This window comes from Periplaneta americana, chromosome 13 (genome assembly GCF_040183065.1).
Source record: "Periplaneta americana isolate PAMFEO1 chromosome 13, P.americana_PAMFEO1_priV1, whole genome shotgun sequence".
Lineage (NCBI taxonomy): Eukaryota > Metazoa > Arthropoda > Insecta > Blattodea > Blattidae > Periplaneta > Periplaneta americana.
In genome coordinates, this window is record NC_091129.1 from 54,692,726 (window position 1) to 54,708,180 (window position 15,455).

Sequence of the window (15,455 nt, forward strand, 5' to 3'; positions counted from 1 at the left end):
AACGTGAGTATTAATCCCTGGACCAAAAATACAATATGGCGTTACTACGAAGTGGCGGTGATGTGCTTAACAGTGAATGATAAATTTAACTTCATATAACAGTAAATCGTATAAGTGCATGTGCAGGCGCGTCTTCGGATGTTTCAGAAAATATGTCGGTGTGATCAGATATTCAAAGATAGTCAGTTGGTGTTAATAGATATTTTAGACTCCTCTTCGTGGGAAATCAGCATTTGCAAGTTTTTAAATTACTCTACACATAAATCTTGAATAGTATGTTGCATTGAAAATTTTCTTTATTTAGCCCTTTATTATTACTTTATTTAATTCCTTGATGTCAAAAATATGAAATTTGTAGTTATTAGCGGAGGGAATCGGTTGTTAAAAAATTAGAGTGACACCACTGGTTACATAGGCCTAATAGAAAAAGAAAGATCACAAGTAGGCCTAAAAGTTGTGGGTTTAAACATATTTGAAACAAAAACCTTACAACGAAAAGGGCAAAAACTTATAGGTCTACTTCTGAATTATTAGAAATAAGAAGAAAGAACAAAAAAAGCAGTTGGGCTGAATATACAATCCAGTACCTACAGATAGGAATTAAAAACTTCTCGCAGCACGAGATAAGAATGAAAAGATCGTTATAGTTGTATGGAGACATTATTAGTACTGCAAATTACGTAAACACGTAGAGTTCAATTCTTATCTTGTTTTTCAATGTCTTTAGGTCACAAGAGCAATGTCACGTCTAACCATTTAACAGACAGTACTTTGACCTGTAGTGTGTAGTTATCTAGATAACACATCCCTTCATTTGCCTTGGGATTGCAATGCGCAATGCCATAAACTGAGTAAACTGAAGTCATTTAAAAACAAGCGGTAATCATCGACCTCTTGACATGAAAAAATGTTTCGCAAGCTAGTCAGTCAGAAACATGCAATCTGACAGGAGTTACAGTCAGTAGCTGTTATCAGTGTTACAAAACATGGCATTCATTTTCGAGTCGGTGCTTCTTGATCTTTTTGTTGCTCTATCAATTGTCATAGCATTGCTCTATCGTCACTTCACACGCAATTTCAATTTCTGGAAGGATCGTAGAGTGCCTTACGTGAAGCCAGTACCGTTATTTGGAAGTCTCCAAGACGTGGCCTTGCAGAGGGTCAGCATCGGTGTATTTTTGAGGGATGTGTACAATGAACATAAGGGTCAGCCTTACGTAGGAATATACTCTTCGTCACAAATCGCCGTGGTGCTCCGTGATTTGGATTTGGTGAAGAATGTTTTGGTGAAGGACGCGGAAATATTCATCGACCATATATCGGATCTGGACGAGGAACTCGATCCTTTGGCAGGAAGAAGATTATTTTCACTCAAAGGTGAAAGATGGAGACACATGAGAGTGAATCTATCGCCCACGTTTACATCTGGCAAGATGAAGAGAATGTTTTACCTGGTGAATAACTGTGGAAAGGAACTAGCCAAGTATGTGGACAAGGAAACATCTGATGGTGAGTAATTCCGTGTACTCTTGCACAGCCAGACTAGGTGAAACAGTCCATTTTAGGTTCCCTGTATTGGTGAAAAGTAGAGCAAAAGGAGCCATTTATACACAGAGGATCCTTCCCTACTCGTGAAGAAATCACTACTTCCGTCTAGTGGACGACAATGTTGTGATTTCATCCACACGGAAATAGTAATAAACGGCGAACAACACATATTTAACCATGGACTAATACCTACCACATGGAAGCAATATGACGCAGTCTGGAGGGAAAACAACTGTTTGCACATCTTATTCATATTAAAAAAACACTCTTTAACATTTATATACAAAAGTTCAGCCTGCAGTCAGGATCGCCCAATTGAAATTCATGCACTTGTATTGTTTTGGCTTCAATTTTTTGCGACTCTTGCTGGCGATTTAAATAAACCAACGTCCTGCGCTAAATGTTAGAGATTTCCGCGACAAATTTTCACGCCTAGGACCAATATCGTCTAAAGTTTATGCAGTTAGAACTCTGCGGTGCGGTATAGGCTTTTCTTATCAACTAACTAGTATGTCTTAATTTCTTGGTTTTATCCTGCATACTCGATGAATTTGGAACCGCAGAATCCGAGCAGTCTTATAGGAATCTTCTTCCCACTGCTGCCACACTCAGTTTTCACAAAATTACAGTACCTACGTAAAAATTAGCTGTTCTAACATGTATCTGTTACTAAATATCTTAACACAACATACTGTACCATAACTAGCCAGGATGTAGGGTCAAGAACGAGTGTACAGTAAATAAATAACACGTACAAAACAGCCGTTAGCCCACCCGACCATCTCATATTGTTTCCATGTAGAGAATCAGTCTGTGAATAACACGTGCTGTTCGTTAGACTACCGGCTTATGTGGATGGAATCATAGCGTTGTCGTTCGCTAGACAGGAGACTGAATTCCCCGCGGGTAGGGAAAAAAACCTCTCTGTATAACAGGAGTTTTTAAATTTTACTAGTGCAGTTATTATGAAATTACTTTGTGTATGTCCAGACGTAAGCTTCGCATAGACGTTCAATAAAGGTAAATTATTACAATATTTTGTATGTTCGATCTCTCTTTCAGAAACTCCTGACTCCGAATTTTCATTCCTTTTGCATATAAAGTTGTGTTTCAAGTTATATATATATATATATATATATATGATCAAGCGTTTTATGGTCCGTAAAAGTTTTAAAACTTACGATGAGAGATGATAAAGAGTCTGTTTTCACAGGTAAGCCGGTGCAGATTAAGGACGCGATGGCACGGTTCACAACAGACGTCATATCGTCGTGCGCGTTCGGCATTGACAGTAACTCATTCAAGAACCCTAACGCAGAGTTCATTGTGCAGCTTCGCAAACTCTTCGAGTTCTCAATCCTAAGGTCCTTCGCCACAGCCTTGTCTTTCTTTGTGCCGAGTCTGCTCAAGGTATTCAGACTGAGCTATGCGGACAAAAGCGTCAACCAGTTCCTGAGGGAAACGATATGGAGCACCGTAGAATACAGGTTCGTAATTTATTCAAGTTCGCCAACTAAAATCGCCTAGTCTGACAATAGATATAGCCTCAGCTACGTTATATATCATCCTTATTTTTATAGTCAATTTCATATCCATTATCATTATCATAATTAGTTCATCATTTTAATCTTTATTCCCTTGATCTCCACCGTTTTAATTGTCTTGATTTCCATCGTTATCGTATTATTCCTCACAGTATTAAACATACTAACATACAAATGTCCTTCATAGCTTGTTCGTCATCGTCTTCATCATATTGATCTACAAGCCTTCATAATCTTGTTCGCCATCGTAATCATACTGCTCTATAAGCATTAATCATCTTGTTCACACCATACTGTTACATACGGATCTACAAGGCTTCATAATCTTGTTCACCATCATCATCGTCATTTTGTTCACCATCGTCTTCACCTTGTTCACCATCGTCTTAATCATACGAATCTACAGGCTTTCATCACCTTGTTCACCGTTGTCTTTATCATCTTGTTCATCATCGTCATCATTTTCTTCACCATTATCTTCACATTGTTAATCATTGTCTTCATCAAATGGATCTACAGGCTTTCATCACCTTGTTCACCATCGTTTTCATCATCTTGTTTACCATCGTGTAGGCTTCACCTCACTAATTTACAAGCGCTCTAAGTTTTGTCCCCCATTGCCTTCACCATATTGATCTGCAAGTTATTGTGATGTACCGAAGTAGCCTACGTATGATATTTCCGTGCAGGAATTCTGCATTACCATATGATGAAGGTTGGGTGGAAAGGAGAAATATTCTCTCCGGCACCGGGACTCGAACCAGGGTTTTCATCTCTACATGCTGACGCTTTATCCACCAAGTCACACCGGATTCCAGTTCCGATGCCGGACTGAATCCTCTCAGTTTAAGTTCCACCTCTTAGTTTCCCTTTGGTGGCCAACCTTCATGCACTCATGGTAATGTAGAATTCTTGCATGGAAATATCATACATATTTCGGTACATCACAATAATATGATATGCGTAAATAATCACTTAGTGATTTAAGACGGCGCTTATTTCGTCGGATTCCGGCCACTTAGTCACTCGTAATGAGTGCATCTCTGCACATAGTGTGTTATACATCGTGTTGTGCCACTGTCACACATCTGTGACACAGTGCTTGAGGGTTCGCCGCTAAAGGGAAACTAAGAGGTGGAACTTAAACTCAGAGGATTCAATCAGGCATCGGAACTGGAATCCGGTGTGACTTAGTGGATAAAGCGTCAGCACGTAGAGCTGAAAATCTGGATTCGAGTCCCGGTGCCGGAGATAATTTTTCTCCGCCGTACCCATCCTTCACCATCTGATCTACAAGCCTTCATCATCTTGTTCCCCAATTTCTTTATAATACTGATCTACAAGTCTTCATCATTTTAGTTGGTTATTTAACAATGCTGTATCAACTACAAGGTTATTCAGCGTCGATAAATTTGATAGCGACAGGTTATTTGACAAGCTGATTACCTGCCATTCGTCTTACAGTTGAGGAAAACTGTGGAGAAAATCCAAACAATCAGCCCAAGCATGAATTGAACCCACACCCAACTGCAGCTCCAGATCAGCGCTACTGCATGAGCTACGTTGATGACTTTCATTATCTTGTTGCCATCGTCTTCATACTGATCTACAAACCTTTATCATTTTGTTCCCATCGTATTCATATTTATCTACAAATCTCCATCATATAGTCATCTTGTCCCCAACGTCATCATGATCTCTATCGTCAACATCGTGATCTATATCATCATTATCATCGTGGTCTTCAACATCTTCGTAATCGTGTTCTCAATCGTCTAATTATCGCGGTCCCCATCGCCTTCATCATCGCGGTCCCAATAGTCATTAAGTTTCTTCTCCATCGTCATAAACTTAGTCTCCATAGTCATCAATATCGCAGTCTCCATAGTCAACACCACAGTCTTCATCATGAAGTCTACATCACCTTCACATAGTCATTACCTTCATTTCCATACTTTATCATTTCAATCTCCACCGTCTTCGTGTTCTTGGTCACCACAACATTGAGTATTTTATCAACTTTATCATTATTTTCATGTCACGTTTGTCTCCTTCGTTCTTGTGGATCTGCTTTAAAGACAGGCATAGGAAACATAATTATAACGATTATGAATAAGTTCGGGACAAGGAAGACACTCAGTTCCCATTAAATGGAAATGATACTTTTTTCATGAATTCTAACAAGTCCACCAACATTTTATTTGGAAATGCTAGCACACTCGAGAATTTCTCTTACAATAGTAATTTCCCTTACAATAATCATCTTCATTTGCGGATTAGGTCATTAGATCTGTTCCGACTTCAGTCCATCGCACCTTGTAATAATAAGCTATTTAATTATTAATTGCAGACACTGCTGAAACTATTAATATTCGTCTACTGCATTAATATGACCTGGCCATTCAATGTCAGAATATTTCAATGAAATTAGTAATTTGATGTATTTAAAACTGATTATTAATTTAATATGTTTTGTATTTGTGTCAGTTTAATAAAAGCACTTCATTGTCTATAAAAATTTTCAACTGAAACAGAAATTTATTTATTTATTTATTTATTTATTTATTTATTTATTTATTTATTTATTTATTTTGCGTTTTCTCTTATGGAGAGAGTACTGGAATATTCCCTTTGTTTAATGTTATGAAATAGTCACATAAGAATCTACGTTTATATATATATATATATATATATATATATATATATATCGTAAATTTTTAAGTAATGAAACGGCATACAAGCAAAATTGTATTATTCGATAGTCTGATTAGCTTAATATGTTATTAGTCAGCGATGTATGCAATGAAGAGAAAAGGAACTAGTCAATCTATTCCATTATATCCTGGCTTAGTTGCCTCATAAGTGATACCTTATTGGTGTCACTTATGAGGTTCCGTCCTGTCTTCGGACAGTTGACTAACCAGCAGTAAAACGTTCCAAAATTGGCATTATGATGAAATGTTACATTATTGTTGTTTAGTCAACTATCCAGTGGCGTATACTGGTTAAAGGGTTTGGGCTACCACTGACCCTATTATTACACAAAATATATTTTAAAGTCCCTATAATAAAATTCCTTACTTATTTATGTCTGAATTCCAGACGTCTTGATTGGGACGAAAATACTTTGATGACTTCGTCATTGAAATTACAGTTGGGCCACTTGCAAAGTTTCTGTAGAAATGACTTTTCAATGGATATTAGTGCCAAACCGGATAAACGTTCTTGTCTATGAGTTGATCTACAGTAGGATTTTATTCTCTTCAACGCAGAAAATGTTCTTTCTACCGATGCTGACGTAGCTGGTATTGTCACAATTAATGTTGCCAATTTAAGGACTTCAGGAATAACTTGGTTCAGCTGGTTTTCATATATGGCAGATAATATTTCATGGATAGATTTGTTCGAAAAATCAAAGACTTCTGCTGAATATATTACACTTAACTCATTTTTCAAACGTACTTGATCAAAGTGACTGTTATAGGACTGAAATAATTTGTTTAGTGCCTCATTCGGGAAGTTTTCTCTATAAGCAGAAAATTTTTGAGAATCTAGAAGATGTGTGAACTGAAGCTTTCCATAATCAGAAAATCTGTCAGTAATTTCCATGTGCATACGATCTAGTATGCTGTAGTACAGCTGCCTGTATTTCAATTCATCATCTCCTTTTCTTCGCTTTAATGGTGGTTCCATTGTATTGGCTGAAGAATTTTCATTTTCCATATTACTCCATATGGACGGAAACCCACTGCGTCTGAACTCGGATATAGTATTTTTTTTTTTAACTTTGATACCTCTTGCAAGTAGTATGCTATGTCTAGACTTTTTGTCTGAAGGATATTGTAGAGCACATCTGTATGTGCGAACACTCTAGCATAGACTTCAAGAAGAAATATATTCTGAAACTGTGTGAAAAAATTCAAATATTCTTGAGCTTGCACATATACAGCATCATCGCAGTTTTCTTCAGAGTCATTAGAAATGATATTTTTAAAGAAAGCAGTCCGTTTTTCTCTGTATTCCTTTACTGTATTTACAAGCCGAGATGTAAAATTCAATCTAGTTGGTGCTACTTTTGGGAGTTTCTTGTTCATAAATTCCTCGAGTTTTCTGATCTTTTAGGAGATGATGAGAAAAATGCAGCTAAACCCGACAGTGTTTTGAAAAACATGCGGCATTCTGGAATGGCTGAAGTAGTTTGTTGCAAAACTAAATTGAGGACATGGCTGTAACAATGGACAAATAGTGCTTGAGGATACTTTTCTTGAACTTTTGTTTTTAAGCCATTAATATTTCCCGCCATAACTGAAGCATCATCGTATGTCTGTGCAATTAACTTATTGCCGACATTGTATTCTGCTATAACACCTTCCACATGCTGAAACAAAGCAGCAGCGGTTTTGTCCGAACTGACATTTGTGACTCCCATAAACCGTTCTTGAACATTGGCAGTACTGTCGACGTATCTTAAAACAGTGGACAATTGACTCTGATTAGAGCAGTAACTTGTTTCATCAACAACAATGGCCACAAAAGGTTTTATGTTCTTTATCATAACCCCACTTATAGCAAATATTATGTCATTCTGAATTGCAGGAGAAGTACCACGAAATACTGTTGAACTCTCAAGATGATTGGCCAGTAAATGGTCAAATTTACTTAAGGAACTTAAATATTCAATATAATTTCCTATATTGTCTGATTCCACACTCTCGTTATGACCCCGAAAAGCCAATTCTTGTTTTCCTAGAAAGCAGACTGCGTTAATAAGATGCAGTAAAATCTCCCGATTTTTTTTTCACAAGAGCATTGTATTGGTTGATATGTAGAGCTTTTTGCTTATCTAGCTGTAAATCAATTCTTGTCTTCCCAAAGTTTGCAAAGTTCATGCTACTACAAATATGAGCTTTTGATTTGTCGTATTCTAGGACTGCCATTCGAAGGGAGTTCATATTAGAAAACCCCTCTTTTGACCACACATTAGTTTCGCGGCTAAATAACAAACATGGCCAGCAAAATAGTTTAGACAGTTTAGAACTACCACACAACCAATTCCACTTACCATATGATGTTGAAGTGAAATGGTGTGTGTACGCTCGCTGTTTTTCTTTTACGTCCATGGACAAATTTAACTCAGGAGTTGGTCTTTCCATTTTCACAATTTCAACTTTCTCGTTGTATGTACGACGGTTAAAAGGCACTTTTAATAAACCTTCTATTACACAGTCATTTTCAACACAAACCTCTCCAGAAACTTGTTCTGCCATATTTTTCACAATATCACTTAATTGGGAAATTAAAAACTCAATAATTCACAATTAATATAACTCTTAGACACTCGAACAAATCACAGATTTAAAATAATGCACTGCAAGAACACAATCACATTCAATTGCTAGCGTACTAAGCGTATTGTTGCTTCGCGCCTGCGAAGAAACCGATTACGAGAGCGGCAACTCGCCCAGCCTACACAGCACGATGGTAACGGAAGTGAGCGTGGGGGACGGGCAGTTGTGCGAAGGACAGCGTGCGCGGTACGGTCACAGGCTACCTCACGTAGCAAGCGGTTTCTCCAGCGATGCCGCCTTGACAACTTGTTTCTTTTCGAGAGCAGAGAGCGCATATAAATCTAACAATTACTTTAATTTTAATTACTGTGGTAAAACTAATACGGTAATACAAAATTATTACATTATGTTATATTATAAACTTTTTCTTTTGTAATTTCCTTGGGCTACCGCCGGTAGCCCCGGTAGTCCGCAAAATACGCCCCTGCAACTATCAGAAGACAGGATGGAACCTCATAAGTGACACCAATAAGGGATCACTCATGAGACATCTAAGCTAGGAGATAATGGGATAGGATGGCAAGTTCCTTTCCTCCTCCATACTAGTAACATATTACGCTAATCAGACTAAGATGTATACAAACAAGTTACATTATCATATTCACAATATTAATAAGTTAATTAAGTTGACATACAGCGTAAGAAACAAAAAAATAATACTCAAATATGTATTTCATGTAAAATTACTCTTATTGAAGTCTTTTTAAATTTAAGCTTATGTTCTCAATCTGTGCTACACAAAGATGAATACTGAAACAATAATAAAATCACTAAAGTGGAGCTCGTAGAATTATTATACAATGGTAAATCATGCTTAATGTTGGGATTATTAACCAATATTAAGTAGAGATATTCCTGAAAATCTGTAAGAAGATAAGGAGGCTTAGAATTTGGGAGTCCGGAAGATGTAGTAATACTTCAGTAAAATCGCGTATATAAATCAACATGAACATGAACCCCTACATTACTTCTTTAAATTTAAATAAGTGAAAAAAATATTTAATTATTTTTATGAGGGAGGTGGCCCAGATCTCGTCTCCATCAACCGCTACTGATCAAATAAAACTGTTGTGCTAGCAAACGCTTCTTATTTAATTGTATTTATTTTAGTGCACAACTGCCGCAGTAAGCAGAGAAGAATGTTTTTCTTGCAAGTGGCGACACAAGGAAATGGTTTGTAATCGTTAATTACAAGCAAAAACTTTCTCACTTCCGATTCTCATTCTTCCTGTTACACTGTGTTGAAATTTTATTAAAAAAAGTCCTTCTTTGGCAAAATGTCTTAACTCAGTTCTAAAAATGTGCAGTTTCTCTCAATCTGGAGCTTAGTAGCTTTGTCACTAACTTCAAAAATCGAAATGTGTATAAATTCTTACACGTTTGACCTACTTATTAACAGAGGATTATTCAAAGTTTTCTGTCCAAAGGTAGGTAGTCCTTCACTGCAAACCCAGCATTCTCCAATCTTTTCTATTTCCAGTCTTCCTCTTAGTTTCCGCATATGATCCATATATTATCTTAATGTCGTCTATAAACTGATATCTTCTTCTGCATCTAACGTTCTTTTCGTTCATCATTCCTTCTGGTGCATCCTTCAGTAGGCAGTTCTTACCTAGTGACGCAGGAATTTCTGTTCCTCTTTCTGATCTTTTCATCATTATTCTTTATTTACCCACTCTTTCTAGCACAGCTTCATTTCTTATTTTCTCTGTCCATTTCACTACGTTCCATTCTTCTCCATATCCACATTTCAAGTGCTTATAGTCTTTTTTATTTCGCTTCGCTGTAATGTCCATGTCTCTGCCACATATAATGCCACACTCCACGAAAAGCACTTCACTACTCTCTTCCTTTCCAAAGATCCGCAGAAGATTCTCCTTTTTATCAATGAAAATTGTAGTCTATGTTGTAGCAACCAGTTCTTAATGCCTTACCAGCAACTATTTGAGGTAAATATAACAGAAATAAATTGTTCAACAGGGAGAAGAATAGCATCGTGAGGGGTGACTTTTTGGACAGTCTCATAGAGCTGAGAAAACGCGGGAACGAGGCAGAGAAGAATCCTCCAACTGAAGAGACAGATACGCCTGTGTTCAGTAAGTGAAATGCAAATATTTTGTGCTAGACGTGGACAATATGATTTAGCAAAGAGATTGTGAGTGGTGACAGTGAGGAGGGACATGGGGATTAGTGACAACGACGGTGTAACGACAAGAATGATAACGATAGATTTGACAGTTTATTTTATTACTGGAACAAGTCCACACGTGATTCAATTCAGTATGGTCAACATGATACTGGAATGTTTTACAGCCAAATAAGAACGATAGTGGAAAGTAAAATTGTGACAAGAATGATAGCAAATTCATTGTTTTTTATTAGAATTTATATTCACTGTAAAATATATTTTATCAATAATTAAATAGGTTCTATATCTTTATTCTGTGAAATTTAGAAGATTTTTGCTTCTTTGATTTATAAAATCAATACGCTTTATACAATAATGGATATCCAATAATTCTATATGCACCCAAAATCCTTAGCATGACTTCCTACGAGAGGAAAGTAGATTTACAAGGCGTGAACCATATGTATTGTGGATCCCTATCACCACGGTATGGCGCATCCTCAGGTTGCAGATAGAGGAGACGGCCTCCAAATATGGAGGATAGCTGCGAATATATTGAATAGGCAGTCGCGGATAGCCGATAAGGGATGTCCTCCAGCTTGGAGATTGGGCGAAGGGCTAACAACCCATCACCGTAAAAAAAAAAAACAGCTTCTTACGAAACCTCAAAATAAGCCTCGGAATGGGACTGATTCCCTGGCACGACCATAGCAAAGAAATAATGTTATGAGATTTGGATTTGAGGCTAAGAGAAATGAAGTTACAGGAGAATGGAGAAAGTTACACAACACAGAACTGCACGCGTTGTATTCTTCACCTGACATAATTAGGAACATTAAATCCAGACGTTTGAGACTAGCAAGGCATGTAGCACGTATGGGCGAATCCAGAAATGCATATAGAGTGTTAGTTGGGAGACCGGAGGGAATAAGACCTTTAGGGATGCCGAGACGTAGATGGGAGGATAATGTTAAAATGGATTTGAGAGAGGTGGGATATGATAGTAGAGACTAGATTAATCTTACTCAGGATAGGGACCGATGGAGGGCTTATGTGAGGGCGGGAATGAACCTCCGGGGTCCTTAAAAGCCATAAGTAGGGTATGTATGTGTATGTATAAGAAAGAGTCTTAACCTGCGATCTGTGCTTCAGAAATTCTGCTGTCAATGGTAATGCTCTTCCGTCTATTTAAAATTTAGTTCACAATTTATCAGTGAGCTTATTTTTCCAGAGTCTATGATAAGCCTGTGTTAAATCCGAAAACACTGCAACGATGTGCATTCTGGATTTCTCATTTTGTGCATGCTAAACTTTTGTGTAAAATATGAAATTTGGCCCTCAGTACATTATCCATTTTTATCTTTCTAAGTGAGATATAATACAGTACAAAAGTATTTTATTCTTTATAAACACGCACAATATCAAATTCTCTCTCTCTCTTCTTTTTAAATCATTTGAATTTAGACACGTAAGAAATATGCTCTTGTATAACAAATAGGAAGGATTATTCGTACAAAACTAAAATTTATATAAAGTATACTGTGCTAAGATATATGAACATCCGAAATATTTAGGATATATGATTGACCTAGAAATCAGTAGTCACAGACACATACAACAACTAATGAAAAAAAAATCGAGATTGAAATCGTTCAAATATAGCCTACAACAGGCAACAACTGTAGAACCAAATAACTTTAATGCCCTCAATATTAGAATATGGCTATCAAATTTATGCAACAGTATCAAAAAATTTTAACAACTCGAAAAATTGCATATGAGTGTAGCAAAATTAATTATAAATATTCTTCTTAGATTTTTCTATGGAAACGATATATCATCATTACAAGTAAGACGAGAAGCATAATGTTAATTAATTTAGAAATCTTCTCACTATTCGTGAGCTGCCACAAGGGACAAAGAGTAGTTAACCATATAAATGTTTACAAGTTCAGTGAACCATTAATTTTATTTTGACAATGAAACTCCTACAAGTACATAGCTGCAAAACATTTTGTGATTGGTGGAAATATACCTAGTTTTAGAGAGGCAAGTGTTACAAAAAAGTAAAGAATGCTAATGAACTTGGTTTCATTTCGAATATAGGTGATGCTTCAGGAGAGCAATTGATCCTTTCAATGCAGCTAAAGTTACAATCGGAATAATAGATGTAGGTATTCCAAGCCTCTTAAACACATCTTTCATGAAGAGAGTAGCGGTACCTCTTGCTCCAATCAGAAGTCCGATTACTTCAAGCTTTCCTAGCTGGTACTTTTGGAGGTAATATGGAATGGTAGGTTGTAGATATTCTTTTTTTCCTTATCCACTTCTGCTGGCTGTTCCTCATTCGTTTCGAAACGCACAGTGGGATCAATTATGAATTCAGATCTTGTAGATTCCTTGAAAGCTATTATATCTATGCGCCGTGTACTGCCAGTGACGGAGAAACCATATACTTCTTTAAAGGTGTTGTAATCGGCATCTTTAAGGGAAGTGGCTGTAATTGATCGTACTTGGTGGTGTCTAGCGTTTCGCAGATCTTCGCCGTGCGGACAGGATCCCTGGACGTAATAGTAAATAGTAATACTCCACATTTATAGAAATCGAAATGGAACTTTGGAATATCTAAACAACTGGAAAAATAAGCATACATTAAGAAGAATCTATATTAATACGCCCAATTAAGTTACAAAATTATTAACAAATATTTTCATCCAAAGAAAACTCACACTAAGCATATATAAAGTATAATCCTAACTAGAAATGAAGGGATCAGAATCATAGTGGGTCAAGCGCCATTTACCAAAACCGTAAAAACAAGGGTTAAAATGAAGTTATTACCATAATTCAATGGAAACATATAGTAAGTAATATAAATTATACACATTCGAACTAAATGATATGTCCATCTTCATTAAACTATGGTATTCACTTAACTTTAACCCTTGCTTTCTCCATTTTTAATAAATGGCGCCTGGTCCACTATAACTCTGAACCCTTCAAATTAATAAATTATCATGTTTAAGACACAATATCTTTAAGTTAATGAAAATAATTAATGAAGTAGCGTTTTCGTTATCTGTAATAAAGGTTGTAGTAAAAAAGCTACACTTACACATATTATTGAATGTTTAAATACTGCATAATGAAAAATGATATCAAGTCAGAATAATCAAACAGTTTTACAGCTACATAAAATTCTCTACCATCACTGCTGCTGCACTAACAAGAGTTACCACCACTGATGTTGCACTAACAGTAGCTACAGTCATTTGGGGTAACTTCTTATTTTTGTACTTACCGAAAATAGTGTCTATTGAAATTGATGTTTAAAATTAAATTATTTAAGAAAACTGCTTATTTTATGGATAGAGACACAATAAAGGTAAAAAATCATATTTTAAATAGGTGAAATTTGACATTTAATGGTGGTACAAGGTTACACGGCTAATTGGGGAAACTTTGTACCACATGTGTATTTTTCTATTAAATTCAATTCTCTATATAACCCTTCAAATTCAAAGTAACTTTTGATCATACAATAAGAAAATATATCACACTTTATTTCATAATATGAAGTCACAAAACGAAAGTTTATTGAAAACTTAAGACATTTACTATAAAACAAAATATACTAGCACTACAAAAGCACAATTTTTAATATGTTTATTACGTACATATATTTTGGATACAAGTTATTTTTAATTTGCTAATCAAATTCTTTCCAATCTTAACATAATTAGTTCATACGTGTCCCTTTTTTTTTATCTATTCATTAACTTTCTTTATTACTCCTATCTGGTCAGGCCGCATCCAATGCATTCCCTTCTTGACCTTACAACTGATTTTGGGACCATGCAGTTCAATGACATTAACAGTTGTTCTATCAGGATACAGTGACCCTTTACATGAGACTATTAAAAAGTCATCATAGCACAGACCACCAACATTCTCGGTGAAAACAAATTTGGTCTCCCAAAATTATTTGTGCATTAATTTTCAATTTATTCACTAGTGTTTGTCTTGGAATGGAATACAAACGTGAAGATTCTCGCTGACCAAGTTTTCCAGTGTTTATAACTAGTGCCTGCTGTAGCGTTTCACTGGGATACCTGGCCTCTATTGGATAATTTTATCTCTATGGAGAATCCTCTTGACCTCTTGTCATCTAAAAATATCAAGGCATTATGGAAATCCAAGACGAGTGCAAAAATTACAACAGTAGTTGAATAAACAAGGTCAAAGAAATGTTATTAATAATAACTAACTATGCGGGACTTATTGTTATTAAAAACATTACTTCTTCAATATAAACTTAAAGTGTGTTTGTAGTAGATCTAGTAGTTACATTTCATATTAATTTTATGCAATAACTGTCTCATGTTATTTAATAAACAAATTAATTATGTTTATATTTATAATCGAAAATTTAAATGCTTATAATAGAATCAATGTTATAATGCAGACTTTTTAGCGGTTCAAAATAACCCTGAAAACGAACCAAAACAGCACTGTCGGATTAATTTTATAATTTACAAGACATAGGACTCTGTAACCCATGAGGTTATTATTGTACACAGTGTCTCTAAAGTAAGTCCCACTTTAATACTCATTCTGTTCCAAATACTACCCAATCTTAGACAATGTTTGATGGCTCATACGGCGCACAAGGTTCCCAGGTTTTGTTTCATTACAGCGATTCGATATCAGCGCCATGTGTGACGCGAAGAATATCGATGCGATATTCCAACTCCTGCCAGACTCTAGTTAACATGTCAGGTATCAATGTGGCTGCGGCTTCTTCAATCCTCATTCGTAGATCCTGCAGCATCACGAAACTGACGTAGAAACTTTCGAATGGTACTGTCATACGATTTCTTCTTCACG

At 36.1% G+C, this 15,455-nt stretch overlaps 1 protein-coding gene across 1 annotated transcript in view; it reads left to right on the plus strand.

Annotated features, from left to right (window-relative positions):
• The first annotated feature begins 887 nt into the window (after positions 1–887).
• LOC138711924 (cytochrome P450 6j1-like) overlaps positions 888–15,455 on the plus strand; it is a 29,225-nt gene continuing 14,657 nt past the window's right edge. Inside the window, exons 1-3 of the mRNA XM_069843223.1 lie at positions 888–1,509; positions 2,762–3,035; positions 10,421–10,536. Of these exons, the coding sequence (XP_069699324.1) occupies positions 987–1,509; positions 2,762–3,035; positions 10,421–10,536 (913 nt within the window). The 5' untranslated portion in view covers positions 888–986. The remainder of the gene's footprint in view (positions 1,510–2,761; positions 3,036–10,420; positions 10,537–15,455) is intronic.